This window comes from Telmatherina bonti (assembly GCF_933228915.1).
Source record: "Telmatherina bonti genome assembly, chromosome: 18".
In the NCBI taxonomy this organism is placed as follows: Eukaryota; Metazoa; Chordata; class Actinopteri; order Atheriniformes; family Telmatherinidae; genus Telmatherina; species Telmatherina bonti.
Genome location: NC_136616.1, coordinates 15,212,473 through 15,231,210, shown reverse-complemented (window position 1 = coordinate 15,231,210; position 18,738 = coordinate 15,212,473). Strand labels below are relative to the sequence as shown.

The 18,738-nt window shown below is 38.7% G+C and overlaps 1 protein-coding gene across 1 annotated transcript in view; it reads left to right on the top strand.

Annotated features, from left to right (window-relative positions):
* The window catches only part of arhgef40 (Rho guanine nucleotide exchange factor (GEF) 40), a gene marked incomplete at its 3' end in the record, with an annotated part of 45,703 nt that extends 28,018 nt beyond the window's left edge, over positions 1-17,685 (top strand). Inside the window, exons 18-26 of the mRNA XM_079257752.1 lie at positions 1,180-1,553; positions 2,000-2,249; positions 3,264-3,353; positions 5,899-6,105; positions 9,575-9,754; positions 9,891-10,071; positions 13,091-13,201; positions 17,117-17,226; positions 17,575-17,685. Of these exons, the coding sequence (XP_079113878.1) occupies positions 1,180-1,553; positions 2,000-2,249; positions 3,264-3,353; positions 5,899-6,105; positions 9,575-9,754; positions 9,891-10,071; positions 13,091-13,201; positions 17,117-17,226; positions 17,575-17,685 (1,614 nt within the window). The remainder of the gene's footprint in view (positions 1-1,179; positions 1,554-1,999; positions 2,250-3,263; positions 3,354-5,898; positions 6,106-9,574; positions 9,755-9,890; positions 10,072-13,090; positions 13,202-17,116; positions 17,227-17,574) is intronic.
* Between the last annotated feature and the right edge of the window lie 1,053 nt (positions 17,686-18,738).

The following is an 18,738-nucleotide window of genomic DNA, read 5'->3' as shown; positions in this document are numbered from 1 at the left end:
ACCGTGCAGTGGTTAGCACTGCATGGTAGCCCTATATATTTATATATATATATAGGGCTGCACCCTATATATATATATCAATATATATATATATATATATATATATATATATAGGGTGCAGCCCTATATATATATATATAGGGCTACCGGGTTTTTTTTTTCTTGAGTGGCGCAGTGGTTAGCACTGTGGCCTCACAGCAAGAAGATTGCTGGTTCAATCCTTGGCTGGTTTGGTCAGTGGCCTTTCTGTGTGGAGTTTGCATGTTCTCCCCGTGTATGCGTGGGTTCTCTCCAGGTACTCCAGCTTCCTCCCACCATCCAAACACATGCATGATAGGTTAATTGGTCACTCTAAATTGCCCCTAGGAGTGAGTGTGAGCGTGAGTGGTTGTTCGTCTCTCTGTGTGTGGCCCTGCGATGGACTGGCGAGCTGTCCAGGGTGTACCCTGCCTGTCGCCCAAAGCCAGCTGGGATAGGCTCCAGCTTCCCCACAACCCTGAATTGGAATAGGTGGTTCAGAAAATGAATGAATATATATACATATATGTAAATGTACTTTTCAGAAATATTGCATGAGTGTGGAAAAGAGAAAAAGCCAAAAGAGAGGTCATTGATAATGGGCAATAAAAAAGAACACCTTTTTTAAATTCTTTTTGCCATCTAACTCATTGCCATCTGACATCTAACTCTCCTAAAGAACAAAGAAAGGGTAACTTCTAGCTCATATAAAAGTATAGTGACTGCATATCCAATTCACTAAGAATTCACCAAAGTACTTTTTTTAAATATTGACATTGGATATGGCCAAGATAACTGGGTATTTTGCCTTTCTTTTTAATCTTCTTTTTAGCATCTTTCTAAAAAATGTTCTTCACTTCAGTTCATCTTATCATTTAGGAACATGTCTAAGGATGAGACATTAAACATATTTGAGCATTTAGCTGCAGAAGTGCCAGATATTTCCATTAGGAGATGATGGAAACAGAAAGATGGCTTGAAGCATGACTTCAGATGTATTCTAATTTTGCTCTCTGCCTGCATAATGTGAATCACTATATATTCAAATCGGAAGGGGGTGTATCTGTATTTTGTTCCCAGGTGTTTATGAAAACCATGTTTACTGTTTGACAAATACGTTCATGCTCAATCCAGATGCACCTAATTTTAATCTCTTTGCAGCCTACAGAGGCCCCGCTGCCTCCCAAGCCCCCCAGGAAGCGTCACCCAAGCTTTGACCTCCAGGCTCTCCTTGCACCTCGTAGAGGGACAGCCACCCCCAAATCTGCGGAGTCTCAAGTGGGCGGGGCAAGTCGAAACTCCCCCATGTCCTGGTTAGGGCGACGGGCGTTAGCTGACCCGGTCATTGCCACCGGCATGGCTGCAGCCATCCCTGGATGGGGCAGTAGTGGAACGGGGGGAGGGGTGTTGATCCGAGGAGTGGAGGTCAGCAGCAAGGAGGTGGTGGACCACACTGGGTCACCACGGCAACATGTCCTGCTGGGGAGGACTGAGAGAGAAATGGGGTCAGATAGGGCTGGATCAACTGCACAGAGGTATGCTTTCATTTTTTTTTTTTGTAGTTTTTCTTTTTTGTTTTGTAAGGTTTCTGTGTTTGGGGCGATGTGGGAGTTTGCCTGTAAGGAAATAAGAAGGAGCAAATCTCAGCAGGCTTAAAGCTCCAACGCACAACCAATAAATTAAATTAGAGCAGATGAGGCTGAGATGAAAGAGAAAAGTGATACGTCGTTTTTTGGAGAATTTAAGTACAAATGAAGTCTCTCAGAATGATTTTATCAGCATGCCGTCTTAGATAAGTTTTTTTCATTAGCAGGTCTTTGATCCCTGTCCATTGCTTACTGCTGGCTTCCCTCCCACTTTTCAGCCTTTTAACATGTTTATTTCATTTTTGCAAATGTACTTTTTTTTATATTCTCAGTCTACATTATGTCTTCTCATTCCCATCCTACTCTCACACTGAATTTCATTCTTTCCCTCCCAGTAAGCTGTACCTGCTCTGGTGCAGGATGCTGAGCTCAGAGAGACAGTATGTGACAGTCCTGAAAGGAGTAGAAGAGACATACATCCCCTTACTGGAGCTGTCAGACACCCCAGCATCCATCAGAGGAAAGGGAGACTCACTGTTCCCTAACTGGGCCAGCCTCAGAGCCTTTCATTCACAGAACCTCCTCCCTGCTATGGAGGGTGCGCTCGTTCAGAGCTTGTTACAACAAGACTGCTTCAGCAAATATGTAAGTTCAAAATCTGGAGTAAATGTCAATCATTTCACAAACGGTACTCTGACTTTTTGTTCCCTATTCAAAATTCACAAGCCTATCCTTCCTGCTATTTACATATAAGCACAGAGTTGGTGGCCTTTTATTATTTCATTCAGGAACAGGCCAAAAACCTGTGGTTTCTCATTGAATTTACCAAGAATGTTTTTTAGTTTAACTTCTCACCTTACTAATATTTGTAGATATTCCATCAAGAAAGAAACAATGATAGCAATTTGGTTTCACTATTCCTGTCGTTTATATGATCAAAAGAAGAATACTATCTCACTTGTTTTAATTATAAATTCTGTTTAGTTTAGCTCAAATCAGTCTGATAGGACTGAGGCATTTATTTATTTATTTGTTTATTTATTTATTGCAATTTAATTATTTGACATTTTTTGTAAAATTATTGGAAAAACAAGCTGGAGAAGTAACACCTATGAAAGTGAAATTAATTTGCTTTGTGCGGAAATTAATGTGCTGCACTAGCTTAAGCTAACAACTGCTAACGTTTGCTAGCAATCACTAGTGTTGTTTTCAAACTACAATTACCATCACTTATCACAGTAAAACCAAACTAGATGTATTTTGATGTTGGATTAGTATTTAGGAACAAAAAAAAGGTCATTTTTACTCATTTTTAGCTTGCGGCACAAGAAGCTATTCATTCTGTCACACTGTGTTGAACATTAAGTTATGCTAGTTTGACAGTGCTAAAGATATTGGATTGAGTGATGGAGGTGATATCAGTAAATCAGATACTTCCTCTCATTCGAGATGTGTTCAACCCCAGATTTCCACTGAATATTACATGTGTAGGCTTTGTGAATAAGACAAAGTTATACTTTAAATATACCAAAATGCTAGCTAAAAGATAGTCATCATGTGATTCCTAAACGTGGATTTAATTTGCCCTAAATATCCTGTACATTTACTCTCTCTTTGCTCTCTTTTGATTTGTTTTTCTGTTTGTCTGTTTGAATAAAGAAGGAACAGTTTCTGCAGTATTCCCACTACATCAGGTCCAAACCCGAACTGGATTCTCCATTAGTCACACAGGCCTCTGACTTCTTCAAGGTAGGATTTCTCTTTGTTTAATTAAACGACAAGGGGTCTATAAAACATAAATTATTCCCAAAAAGATTTTAGTGGAACAGATTCCACCTTTCACTTGTTTCCCCACGTTTCCTGCTGTCAACTCATTTCAGTTCACAGTTTCAGTCAGAAAACAAGGTCTGGCTTTCTTTGTGATCATAGCTCATGTTTTTACACATAAAATAAGTGTTAGGGCTCATAAAATCTTTACTTGTTTTCATTTGTTTTTCAGAAAATCTTCTAAATCGTAATACGAGAGCATCAACTTGAATGTATTTTGAGCACATCACAAATACAAACCAATTAAAGTAGCTTTATTCATCAGTGGCGGCAATTAAAAATGAGCTGTATACAGTCAAACTAATTACATGTTCAATATACAAGTAGAAAAGCCAATTAAAGTCAGATTATAGAGAAAGTAATTTGAGCTTCCAAGCTACAATTAACTAAAACTAATACATCGACAGCATGATGAGATTAGTATGAGGACTTTATGTAGTGAGATCATGGTGCTGCTTAAGATCTTTGAAGCTGCACAAGTTGTTTCTGGGTGAAGGATTTCTAACAGATAACCACCAGGAGGCAGCGTGGGCTCACATCACAAGCCGGCTTGTGGACTGTAGGAACAGGAAGATTTATGATAATGTTGATTGCCATGAAACTAGTACAAAAGCCGAATGGCCTAATGATGGCAATGGTTTGATGGGGAGGATGTTGACGTTTCTTATGGCAATTAAAACAGGAGCTTCACTGGTAACTGCTTTCACAACATCTGTGATAAGTGGATGAAAAACTAAATATAAAGCAGCAGATTTAAACTGTAATAAACGTTAAAATTAAATAAATCAGATTTAAGTCCAACAGATGGTATGTCTAAACGGTAATAAAACAAACAAAATAAAAAAAATAGTGACCTTAGTTTTCCTGATGTCAAATGTGTTATGTCAATTGCTATTGTGTCAACAAATAATGGTTCCTGCGTGACTACACATCACATAACACTTTCTATTTACATATAATAAAATATCACACACATTAACATTGTGGAGACAATGTACAGCCTATTCTCTGGTATTTTGTTTCTCCTGTTAAGAGTCTTTTAAGGAGGCTTTTTCTTTTGCACCCACCATTATGACTACAGGAACTAGACCAGGGCCTAAACAAAATGACTTTTTATCCAGCAAAATTATCCTGGTGTGGACCTTGTACCTTTGAGATATAATGTACCTTAAACCTTTAGATTGGGGCTTGCAGCTTGAGTATTTTGGCATTTTACTCCCCAGATTTTTTATGGAACAATACATCTTAAACTAAACCAATCATGCCGCTTTAGTCAGCTGATTTGGTCAAACAAGCTCAGAAAGCAGTCAAATCAGAGAATTGAAATATTAATTTCTGATTGTTTCACGCAAGTTATTCTCCAACATATTAAACATCTACCACTGCAGAAATGTACAACATGAACAATATCTGAGTCAATGAAGTGAACATCCTGGTTTAATAGTTTGTGTCCGCAGCTCTGATCAGCACTAATTTACTACGAACCTTAATCTCAGTGGAAATGCAACAGACCAAAGGCTGAAATAATCTTCCAGCTCTTATAGAAAATCAGGTCAGAGTCATTTAACTTCTACATGTGGAAAGTCAGAGTGCACTTTCATTTGATTTACTTCAATTCAATTCAGCTTTATTATTAGTATAGCGTCTCTTCATCTCATCATCACGGTATAATCCAGTCAAATTCATTGTTGTCCAATTATAATCCAATTAAATCAACTCAAATGCATAATCCAGAATAGTCCCATTTTTATTAACTGTGGAATGTAATGTGATAAATATAAACGAATAGCTTAGCTAAGAACCCCAATGGATTACATTGAATTCTCTCATCAGCTCAATCCTCTAGAGTCACCTGGTAATTCTCAGAGCAAGCTACATCAGAAGGAAAGTTACCTTAAAATGTTTTCATAATCCTCATTTTCACTGAAGAAATGCCACATGATCCGATTCTGAATTAAATGAGTAGATAATTAAATACATTTTATTGCTGTTGGTTTAATGTGACTGAAGATAAATCTTGAGTAGAGGTCACATATTGGGATGTCATGTTAGCAATATTATAAGATGTTCAGTGTGGAGCCAGAGGCTCTGTGGTGACACCAAAGAGATAAACTCTTGAGTTATGGACTCCACAAGACCCTTTAGAGGTGCCCTAAATATCAGGCACCAAGCCCTTAGCAGAAACTTTGGATCTTATCATTTGCTGGGTGAGGCCTCCTTTTTCCTGCACATCCTACTGGTTTTTAGTGGGACTGATGTCTGTGAAGGTCAGAAGCCAAGCCAAAAGATTGAATAGGTCACAACGTTCTTTAAAATATTCTTCAGTTTAGATGGATGTGTGAAATTGACATGAAGATTAATGCTACCAGTTAAGTGTCTGAATGTAATGTGTCAACACCAGCGGAGATACTAAGCCTACGATTTTTACTTCTCCAACAACTTTGTTCTTTTCTTCCCAACCTAAAAGTCCAAACTCCCCCAGGCCTCCCCCCTGTCCCCTCTGTCCTTCCCCCACTGTCTTCAGGCTCCCATTCAGAGACTGCAGCAGTACTGTGAGGCCCTTGAGGAGCTGGGAGGAATAAATCCAGCCTCAGACTCCGCCCTCTCCATCTTGAGACACGCCCAGCGGCACGGCAAGGACCTCAGGGCCGGCGACCTCATCGTCGGATGTCCGGTGAGAACGCCTGTCCCAGTTTATGAGTCTGCAACTGTCAAGTCCCACTTTCTTTTCTTAGAGGGAATGAAACTTGATGAGGTCAGGCTGACAGAAAAAAATGGAAATATTATTATTTTCTACACAAGACTCATTATTTAGAGTTATGAAGGGAAATAAATTGGTTTTTACTCTCATTAAAGAGTGGCACATATACTGGTTCATACTAGAGACACAGAATGAGCAAGCATGAAGAAATACTATTTGAATGCTTGAAGGAAAATGAAAACAAGAATTTGGTCTTTATCAATCAAAATGTGAAGGTAAAATTGAGAGGGTGCTTTTATCTTTATGAAATTTTCTCAGTTGGTACTTTTGAGATTTTAAAAATGGAGGAAAGTATAGTCAAATAATGTCACATATGGGCATAAGTGTTTTTGTCTGGAAAAAAAACACAGGGAGAACATACTTTGGTACTGATCTCACATCAGCTGTTGAAATCTGAAGCATCTGTAACCTTTTGAAGAAGCACTACTGACCTTAGTAGGTTTTTTCAGCAAATTATGCCTTATTGATGGCTAATTTGGCATTCATCTTGCATCCTATTTGTACTCTTAGCTCTCTCTAGTGAGTAAAAGTCAATCTGATCTGCTCTGTCCTTGAAGTCCTTTCGCAATCTTTAATGAATCAGACATTTTGTGCGTTCAACATGCCAAGTGTGTTGACATCCAGTTACAGGTGTACGATGCGGTGCATTATGTATCTGTAACAAGATGCTCAACGCTGGAACACATGGTTGCAAAGCGCAGTTTCTCAGCCTCTGGACCTTGCTGGGGAACGATTGCTCTGGGAACGTACAGACAGTTGTGCTCATATGTATTCATCTCCTTTCATGAAAGAAAAGGCTGAATTTACAACAGTCACTCAAATAACTGGAGACTTAAAAAAGGAACAATGACTACAGATTTGCAAAAATGTAATTTAGCAGAAACTTTGGTAATATAAGACACTGTTTTTTTCATTTAATTGAGTTGAAGAAAGAAAAACAAACAAACAAACAAATTGGTTCTGGACAAATTAGAGCACTTTTCTGTTGAACAGTGGGACAAAATACCTGTCAACAGGTACAGAAGTCTGACTGAGAGGAACAGAAAACACCTGACTATAACGGAAACATTAAAGGATTGTTCAACTAAATATTAGTTTATGAGTGATGTAATATGTAATAAATTATCTTATTTATTTGCTTTTTAAAAAAAATGTTTCTATTGAACCAGAATTGGAAAATAATGAAATGGTTTTCATTTAAAAAAAATTTATAATTACTTTAGTCAATTTGAGCTTATTTTACCAGCAACTGTTTTTTTCCTTCTTTAAGGAAATGGTATGAATAAATATGAGCACAACTGTAAAAGATGTAACTGTGCCATCAAAATTAATCAAAAATACATATTTTTAAGGTCAGAAAGTTACACAGTGCTGCCTAACACCTTAAAATCTTCAAATTCTCTAGCTAAAACAATTTCTTTCAGACCAAAGACTTCTTGTGGACCAAATATTTTACAAGACTACTTTAACTGGACCCTTGTTGATGTAAAAGGACCATTTTTGCAGCATTGCCATCTGCTACAAGAAAACAGTATGGCTTCAAAGAGAGATTTCCTTTACAACTCATTCATTCATTATCCTAACCGCTTAGTCCGATGAAGTGTCGTGGGGAAGCTGGAGCCTATCCCAGCGGTCTTTGGGCGAAAGGCAGGGTACACTCTGGACAGCTCGCCAGTCCATTGCTGGGCCTCCTTTACAACTGGTCCAAAATAAATTTTTACTTAATCTACAGTTCTGATTATAGCGTGGAATGGCACATATCAGTCTGAGGAATCTTAACTTTCCAATGGTGTATAACATGTACTTGGGAGGAACCTCCCCACTGAGTAACATACTGTATGTTACGTGTCATGTCACGCCCACAGGACGTCTGTTGCCCACAGGTTGCACCTGAGTTCTCCCAATTTTTTAGAAAACATTAGGTGACAAGCTACTAAAATGGCCATTTTGGTGACTGTTTGTACCAAAACCTCCCTAATTTTGTTCTGCTTTACTTTTTCTAAATTGGCCTTTGCTAACCCAGTGTTCGCACATTGTGCTACGATTTGGTAGATGTTTAAAGATACATCTGCATCATCCATCATCTCCATCACTGATACTCATATTGATCCTAAAAGTGTTTTTAAGGTGAGCCTGAAACCTTTTTCATTTGTGCTATGTGCCATCTTCATTTAGTCTTCACAAGTATTACTCATAGTAAAAGTTAACATTGTAACAATTAACACCTGTTCCCTCTTGATTCCAAAAATATTCAATCATCTTTTGTGGTTGAAGAGATGTACTCATTTCATACTGGCTGTCAAACAGAGAGCTAAACCATAGGCGAAAGGCTTAAAGAGTTCTTTTTTTGAGGAATTTTTTAAAAAAGCATGTCCTCCTGGTCTATGTATTGCTAATCTAATACGGCATTATCATTAAGAGATAGTCGTGACAAACGTTGAACTCCTACACACATGCATACACAGAAAACCTTTGGATGAGGAGAGAGATTACGACTGAACACTTCCACTGAGCTACTTCAAATCACGCCGCAACTGCTCTCCAAGTGAAAGTGATTGTATGTGTAGTTGCACAGCTATTAAAGTGGGTGTGGAAGTGGGTGTTCATGATGTATGTGAAGCATCTCTTATACCATGACCCACACATCCCCAGAGCTGCAAAAATAAACTTGTATGTCGATGGTTCCTGGTAAAAATGCCAGCCCTTTTTTTTTATCTGCTTTAACTGGTAGCCCCATGTGTCACTCATGTTGCCCTGTTTGCTGTTTGTCCCTTTGCAAGTTTGGTATTGAATTTTCACAGAGCACTATGTAATTTTTTACTTTTATGGCTGTCTATCTGCCTTTTGTTATGAGTTGCAACAGCATCACAAAGCCTCAACCCTGTAATTGACATGAACAATAAAGTCGCATTTTTACAAAAGACATGACTCAGATGGCCAATTTAGAGTGAAGATCCAACAGAAAAAAGCATCTGTGTAAAGTGGGAGTATGCAACTATTGAAGGCACTAAAGTAATAACGCGGCTTTGTCCTTTCCTTTATTGAACTGTGAACAAGGCTTTTCAGTCCTTATAGAGAAAAATCAAAGATTTCAGTAGGTGACAGGGGAAAAGGGCTGGTCTGATTCTCTGCAGTGTAGACAGTACCGTGGAATTTGTTCCACAAAAAAAGCCAATGTTTTAGCTCTCAATAGTTGAAACAGTCAACCAAGAAACTTTTCTTTTTAGTTTGTTACGTTTTTGGGATATTTAAACCTATTTCTCAAAGACAGCTTGTTTTAAAAGCTCAAACAATCTTCTTAGGATAGAAATCATGATGCAATCATTTCCTGACTAAAGCCTTTTTCTAGCTCGTACCAATGTCTAATGCGATGTGATTTAAGATCCCTGTGGCGGAGCGTGGTGAGTTGGTACGACAGGGTGAGCTGACTGTATGCGGGGGACCTCGGAGGAAGAGGGCAGGCGTGAGGAATGTGTTCCTCTACCAGCATGTGGTCATCTTCACCAAACAGAAGAGCGCCGGGCCAGGACGCACCACCTACAATTACAAACACAGCATTAAGGTTCGTAGCTGATGCTCATGCACGCACACATATAGCAAAGAAGTCATCAGGAGAGGCTGTCTTCATTAATGACTGTGAACGCAGATCAAATGTGTGGTGATTACATTTGTAACACCTTCTCTTCTTCCCCTTGCAGACGGGTGAGATGGGTCTGACTCAGAGTGTCGGTGACGAGGGCGTGAAGTTTGAAATCTGGGTTCGACAGCCTCCAAGAACCAGAGACTGCATTACGATGCAAGCACATGACAGGGAAGGCAGGGAGGCCTGGACACATGACATTGCCCATCTGCTGTGGACACATGCCATCAATAACACAGGTACAAAAACACCTCCAGCCATGAAAAAAATCAACTTTAGACGATGACACGAAGGTGCTGATTTTACACGTCTTTGGAAATATTAGTGTATGGATTAAATGAGTTGCAAATAGTCTTTTAAAGCACAAAGGAAAGCAGAGCTCTTTATATGTAAAGAGATCTGTTGCTTTCAAGTTGTATTGTGTGAAATGCAAAAAAGAGGAAGGACAGGACAATGCTGTTTATGTATCAATTTAAACTATCCATTGTTTGTGTGAATACCTTGTTTCCAGATCAGATGCAGCTTTTTCTGTACAGAAATCCAGAAAACAATTGCTGTAAAGAAGGAAAATGGTCATACTAGAGGAGAACCACCTGCAAACAAACATTCTGTTTGTTGTAGAATAATCACACTGGTCACATTATTTGCTACACCTTGGTCATATCAGGTTAGCTCGCCTTTCACAACTGTCTTAATTCTTGGTGTCATAGATTCAATGAGGGGTTGGAAACATTCCTCAGAGGTTTCGTTATATTGATATGATATTGTCACGCAGTTTTATATGTATCTGAACATCTGTGATGATTCCACCACACTCCAATTTGTTCCATTGAACTGAGATTGGATGACTGTAGAAGGTTTTTGAGTACATTCAACTCTAGCTGCATTTCCATTACAATTTTGCAAAATGAAAGCGATATGAAGTTAAGTTTTGACAAACAGCAATTGCGATTTGCAGGTGTTTCAACTGAACAGTGTTTAGCGGATTAGCCTCAGTTCTCATAAAATCTTGTTAGGGTGACGAGATTTTCCAAGAATTGCAGCTTAAGCAATATATCCACGAAGCGATATTTTGGTGTTTTCTACTTGCTGTGGAGAAATTGCTGCAGTTTTTCAGAGCTGTTTTTCCTCATTTTCTTTTCAAAAACTCTCAAATTTGCTGTTTGTTCCACACCAAGCCATCTTTAATGAACTGGTCACAACCCCCCCACGTCATGTCCAGGGACACGTAAATACGGAAAGTGTTTCAATTACACTTTTACGATATATTTCTGTCTTGAAACAACTAAAAAACCACCTCATTAGAGTGTAAAAACCTTTCAGCGATATTTGAGACTTTTCCAAATGTAGGTGTTTCCATTAGCTTTTTTATTGCGATATTTAGTTTTTGCGCAGTTCTAGGTGTAATGAAAACGCACCGTCATGCTCAAGAAACCATTGGAGCTTTGTGGCATTTTACATGTTCAGTTGGTACTGAGGATCCCAATGTTTACTAAGGAAATATCCCCGACACCACCAATAGCAGCCTGAAGTGGTACTCCAGGCAGGGAGGATCCATGCTTTCATGGTGTTTCCACCTAATTCTGACTATATCAGACCAGATAACTTTTTTCCAATCATTTATTGTCTAATTTTGGTAAATCTATGCAAATTATAGTCTCAGTTTCTTGTTAGCTGATAAGAGTGGCACCTGGGATGTGTTGTCCATTCAGAAATGGTAGTCTGCATACCCTGAATGGAACCAGTGGATGTTTGAGTTTTTATTGCCTTTCAGTGGATCCAACAACCATGCTGAGTTCAAGTCTTCCTTTTCATGCTCAGTTTGAACTTCAGCAAGTTGTCTTTACCATGTATATGCAACTGATTGAGTTGCTGATTAGCCATTTGTGTGAGCAACTAGTAGAATAATAAAATACCAAATAAAGTACCAAATAAAATATCCAGTGAGTTCAATGCCATGTTTTGTCAATAGTATGGAATCGGGAACAATAAATACAGCCTTCTTTCAGGAAATGCAGATGTACCTTAAACCTGCATTATCTTGAAAGGCCAACAGGTGGACTTAAAAATTTGCCTATTAGAAAATTAAAATGTTTCTCCATGTGTTACCTTAGTAAACATTTTCTTCATATGCCTATATTTCTGTTTTTTTCATTACTGTCTTATTCATATAAGCACAAAATTCATTTAAGGAAATTTGTCCCCATTTTGAGTAAAATATATGGTAAAGTAGCCAGAACGTTAGAGCAGGGCCATGGTGCATGTTACCCTTATTACTCAATAAGACAGAACCTACACTAGTAAGTTTTAGTTTCAAAAAGCTAAACTTTAGCCCATCATACATGTAGAAATCAAAATATGAATTTACAAATTAATAGGTAGCTTCATACAGTTATACTATATTTGTTATACTAGCATGGTTTTGGGTTTTTGGCTTTTTTGGGCATATTTCAAGTTTTGTTTAATGTTGGGAAGTAAAAATATGTAGTTTGGATGCAATATGCAACTTTGCCACAAGATGCCACTAAATCCCACATTCACTCCCAGTTAAAAGTCGTGTTCATGTTATTCCTTCTTAATTCTGATACAATTGTATATAGACTAACTCAAATCTAGAAAGAAGTCTCAAAACCAGTAAGAGGTTCATTTAGTCAGATATGCTGTTCTTGTGAAGGATTTTTTTTTTTTCCTTTTTCACTGAATCAATATTAGGAATAAATGGAAAGGAGGTATGCTTAAGGTTTATCATTTGTGGAGACTAGAGGAATTCTCTTTGTGTAGCTTAGTGTGGATAAAAATAGCCCTTCCTGTGAGTAGAGAACATGTAAAAATACCCGGACCAGTCCAGTTTGCTGTTTGATTTTTGTCCCTGTGTTTATGCCCAGCTTTCCAAACACAAGAAGCTTCTGGCTATCACATGTCTCCTTGTATCTGAGCATTGCTTCCTGCAGTTGGCTTAGATTTCAGTACAACCCTGCACGTGACGCTTTGCAGTATCCTTGAAGGAGGCATTAATGTAGTTCAAGTTGCAAAGCTTGTATCCACAATATATATATATATATATATATATATATATATATATATATGTGTGTGTGTGTGTGTGTGTGTGTGTGTGTGTGTGTGTGTGTGTGTGTGCAAGAATAGAAATAACTTCACCATCATTTAAAATCAGCTTTAGCTTTAGATCACAGTAAGAATTTCTATAAAGTATATGGTATAGGATCTGGGTTATATTGTTGATTTCTTCTTTTTCTTCAGAGTTGTGTCTGAAGGAGTCGCTTTGCATGGGAATTTCCAGTAAGCTCCTGCTGGATGCGACAGGAACTCCAGGTTCAGAAGTGGACTCCATCTACAGCCTGAGTGATAGAGGTGGGATCATGTAGCATATTATGTGTTGCTATGAATCTCTGCTAACAAAAAAAAAAAAAAAAAACATCCTGAAAAGTACAACGAAAATAATAAATGCATTAGAAGTGGAAATTCATAAAAGATATACTTTCCTTTGTCCTAAAAATGAATGCCTCAGCAGATAGATTACTGACACTAACAATTACACACACAATGATGTCTGGGTAAAATCTGAAATCTGAGTAATAAACCTGAGATATCTTTAGTTCAAATCCTACAGCTTCACATTCTACTTTACAGAAGCTTAAAGTATCAAACATTTTTTTACTTGGAGCTGTGGCCTCAGGAAGTCTCTAGTATTATGTGATCAGATCGGATTGTTTAAATTTGCTTTCTGAGCCAAAAATGATGCGGCCCTCTGATTACAGACAGGAAACAAAACAGGTCCCTGGTGTATCTCCAGTCTCCTCATGTGACTAGGTAATAATGTGGTAAATGATTTGGGTTTTTTTAAACGCATCAACCCTCAGGCTGCTCTATGAATTTTTGATTTTTGTCTCACACTGAGAATCATTGAAGAGGTGTGACATGCCTGCACAGAGTATACAGCACAATGAAGAAGCTCAACAATGGAAACACATTTTTCTTCAGTTAGGATCAAATCCCAGCACAGCCGTCACTGCTTGATCCGCCTTAAACTGTTTTTAAGGCAAGTGACACACTTTACCTTCTTAGTAAACTTTATCCGTGGAGAAAAGTTCAAATTACAAAACCAATTTCCAGAGGAGATGGGAAAATATTTTTAAATCTGATGCCATTAACACAGTCTGGAAGAGTAAGGACAGAGGCATGTTTAACTTTGACTTCTTCATCATTTGGGAACTGAGATACTAATTGTAAGAGTTTTGAAAGAAGAGTCTGTGCTACATTCTTGCTGAGTACAAAATTCAAGCTGCTCAGCAGTATGTGGTTTGATTCTCCCTCTCATAATAAATCATCACAGTCACTGGCTTTTTCCATCCTTCACTAACAGCCTGGATAGACTTTCTCATCTTTTTTGAACATTAAAAGCAAGGTCTGTTTCTTCCATAGCCAGTTTAAACATGCATTCATGTGACCACAGGACATGTATTCTCCATCTCTCTGTCAATCTGAAATGAGCTTGGCTTGATGTGTGGCTTCCTGCTTACCTAATGCAGTTTCAGGTTACGCTCATTAATGCAGATGTGGACTGTGTTGAGTGAAAACGGTTTTCCATGGTGACTTTATTGATCATTGTGGTGTGATGGCTTTACATGCAGTGTTACCTGATGGGTCAGAGGTCGCATTGATCCAAGCATTAGCTACACTGACAAATATTTAATCTATGTGACTGGAATAAATCTGATCAGACATTCCAGCTGACTTGTTTACGTAGAGGCTGGAGAAAGGGATCCAATCAGTATTTACACGATGGACACATTTACTGTGATTGTAACGCTTGTGTTTGAAAGAAGTCTTTTTTTATTTTTGTCATTTTGAACCTTCTGACCACCTAAATGCTCCATAATACTCAACTCTTTCTGTTTTGAATGAAAACATTGCACCACTACAGTCTCGTTCTGTCTTTCTGCTGCCATTTGTCAAGTCTTCCCTGAAACTCGTAATCTCATCATGGTTGAAGCATACGCAGAAACAGCACACAGAAACAATTGGAATGAGTGTGTACATTGTTATCATCTCCTAATGATTATAAAAGGTTTAACCTTGTAAACGTATCATATGATACATGCAGTTTCTGAGAAATTTTGCATCACTTTATGGTAAAAACTTTACTCAAAACCCTGTTTTACACAATCTCATACTTCTTTCCTCCCCCTAATAGATACCATGAAGCAGTAAATTACACTGTAATAATGTTGACATGTCACATTGTGATAAATGGTAAAAAAAAAAAATACAAAAAATAACTCAAAAGCTTTCATTAAAAGTTTTTAAAGGGCCCATTTAAAGGTTTTAAAAATTGGACTTTTATTGCCATTTTTTCTTAGGTCAGGCTTTAACAGGGTCAAACCACACCTCTTGATTGGATTAAAAATCCGCTGATATGTTGACATGATGCTTTTCTATTCTGACTGGACGTTTGATTGGATCAAAATTGCTCTGTGAAGTAACACAGATGTTGCTACTATGCACTTAGATATCCCCAGACCTCTTTAATCTGTAGATGATAAAAGACAACAGTTTTTATTTTTACAATCTTTCATTGAGAAATATGTTTCGCACGAAGCAGTTAGCCACAACCCATCTTTGCTTCAAAAGACAAGAGCTTTTGTGGATACTTCTTTTATACCCAATAATGACGCTCACCTGTTTACCCTATCATTAGATGGTTGTAGAATCTTCCAGAAATGACAGAAATTACACAAGTATTTTATGAACTTCTGTACCCTTTTCCTTTTTTCACAGACCATTTGTACCTTAATGTTAAGAAAATATGTCCTTGTTAACCTGCCGCTTTCGCTCCTTAGTAATTCACTCATGCCAAACGGAGGCATATCACACCCACATCGGTCTGTTTTTACACACATCAAGCCAGCAGGGTGGGATTAGTTGAGTGACAACAGCAACATCAGAGTGGCAAGTTTCGTCATGCTGGGTTGATGTGTGTAAGCACACACTAGGTAGGACTACTTTGGCTCTGTCACCACCTCCCTTGCCACCTGAACTGCACATACTATAAGTTACTGATTCTCTCTGACGCCTCCCATTTCGTATCTGTACTTTCACACATGGAAAAAAGTGCTGCAAAAATCATGAAGAGACATCAAAGAATTGAAAAAAAAAGCACTCGGAGAGCGCAGACCTGCCAAAGAGCTCATTTACACCCACTTGGTGATTTCCAGCCTATGTTATAGTCCTATATATTCCTACATTCATTTGAGCTGTATTAGTCACCCAGCACCCCATTCTAAGTGAAAATGTAGCCCTTAATTTGTTGCTTGGTCAAAGTTTGGCAATATTTCTCTGCTGATTCCCTCAAATTATGTCACATTATTTGATTCTATGTTAAAATGGAAGAATTTGTTGCCAGTTTCAGACATTGCAATGAGGACTTAAACTCCCTCAGTCCTGGTGAATCTTCTCCAAAAGTAACCACAGTGTCATTTTATTGCAAAATTTTTATCACTCTGGCAGAAAACACTTGCTCAGGGTCACACAGATTTAGAGAAAACATTTGTATTTTCTGCAAAGTGCGTGAAAAACAGCCATGAATGTGTGGAGAAATATCTTTAAAAATGTATACATTTAGGAAATTAAGTCTTAAAAGACCACATGAATCCGATCTTGCTCTTAAAATGACACATTTTGCTGCATGAACAACATCTAGAGCAGCATTTGTTCCCATAGTTAAGCCATTACACATCTGAATAAAAAAAGCAGAGTCTGAAGTATAATTCCTCAAATTCCAGACCCTCTATTCAATCTCCAAAGGCCGTTGTTGCCCTTAAGGCAAAGTGATTTCCCATTCATGCCTCCATGTAATGCCCAAGCTGCTCGCCAGGTGTCTCATTGAGCAGATTTCACTGCTTGAATTGTCCTCTGGGACAGAACCTGGTGTTAGAAATTTGTTAAACGAGGTGAGAAAAAAAAAATCCTTCTCACTCAGATTTCTTTGTCTTTGTCCTCTGCCTGCTCTCTGCCTCGTCTTCCTTTTAAGATGCTGATAGTTTTGACTAAAAAAAAAAAAAAAGCATAAACAGGCTTTAAAAGTCAAATGATCCATGCATGCAGATCACGTGCAGATGCTGGATGGGATCATTATTTGCCATTTTTTTCCTCCACTCGCTGAAGTGGAAAATCTATCTGTGTCCCCAACACCCTCAGGATATGCAATATTTTGTTACTGCCACCACTCTCTCTCTCACACACATACTCTCTCTGTTTCTCCTTCAGTCCACAGTAGCTGCTCAGACTCCTCCTCTGTCGGCAGTCAGAAGGAGGGGGGATCCCCGGCGTCTGGGAGGGACCCCAGGACAAGCTGTGGATCAACAAGCTTCTCACAGGTGGGCTCAGAGTGTAAACATTTAACACACAGACAAGAGTGCAAAGAAGCAATTTGTCTTCTTCTTTTTTCTTTTAAGACTCATTTAGGAATCATTCTTTAAGACTTTAATGCCCCCCTCATTTACCCTTTTACTAATTCATAAATAAAGTGTGTAAAAGGCCCATTTTGATTAAAATTTGGAGTCGTTTTTTGTGTTTGGAAAAAATTTAACTGTTTAACTAACAGCTTTAACTGTTAGTGTTCATCTTTTAACTTGAAACTGAAGACAAGATGAAAATGAGTTGAAAACCTGTTTGTTGCATCTAAAATGCAAATCAATCATTCACATATTGCCCATACCACTTAGTCCACTACAGGGTCAAAGGAAGCTGGAGTCTATCCCAACAATCATCAGGTAGGGTGCACCCTGGACTTCATCACAGGGCCAACAGAGAGGATCAAACGACCATTTCATTAGCAATCCTTCCTAGTGACCAGTTAACCTAGCATGCATGTCTTTGCGAGGAAGCTGGACAACCTGGAGAGACCCCATGCATACACGGTGAGAACATGCAAACTCCACACAGGAAGGCCACTGTTCAAACCTGCACCCAGCCCAGGCTCGAACTAGTGACCTCCTTGCTGTCAGACCGCAATCCCCTGTGCAGCTAAAAGCATCAACTCTGGTGAAATCTGGAATTTGCTGCTTGTGTATTTAAAGTGTTTCATGTCATGGAGTTATAAGTACATCGCTATTAAAAGCTGTAGACTTACATCGAGTCTACATACAACTCTGAAACCATCAAGAGAAGGCACGATATTCCTTCAAGATAGACTTGGCACTTTTGCAGATTCTTTACATGGAATTTGGCCAGGTGCACAAAAAACATCTGCAAAATGTGCTCTCTGAGCGTGCACCACGTACGATGTGAATGTGCTTCAAGTGTGCATCCCGAAGATGCACCAATCCACACATCAAGCCAAATCAGCCCTCTACATCTGCAGTTGCAGAACTCGACATCCCGCAGGTCCTGAAAAATGAGCCAAAATCCTTCTAAATGCAGGCAGCACGGGGCTCTCTGCTACAGCAATGGCTGGCAGCCAATGACCTGATAATTCTTAAGCTTGGTTTTCCATTTAATAATCTTGACTGCTCACCTGTCGTTGTTTGGAAACAACACTACTACGTTTAAAGCATTTGCATGTCTTACTCATTTTGATGGCACACTCATATTCATTATGTACATTCCTTGACCTGTCATTGCCTTGCAGCATCCTAGGGACTGCTGAGAAACTGCTCTGTGTTACATCCCAAAGCGTCATGTGACAGCTGCGTTTCTTTTTATTTATGGAATTATGTCATCAACACTCTGGCCACTTTAGATGAAACTGAAGAGAGACTCATTGGAGGAAGAGAGGAAAAGGAAAACAGAAAGTTACAAGAGATGAAAGAATTCAACATCAGACTGATTTAGAGCGCTCAGAGAAGAGACAGGAAGCAAGATGGGTGATTGATAGGTGCACCAAAGCG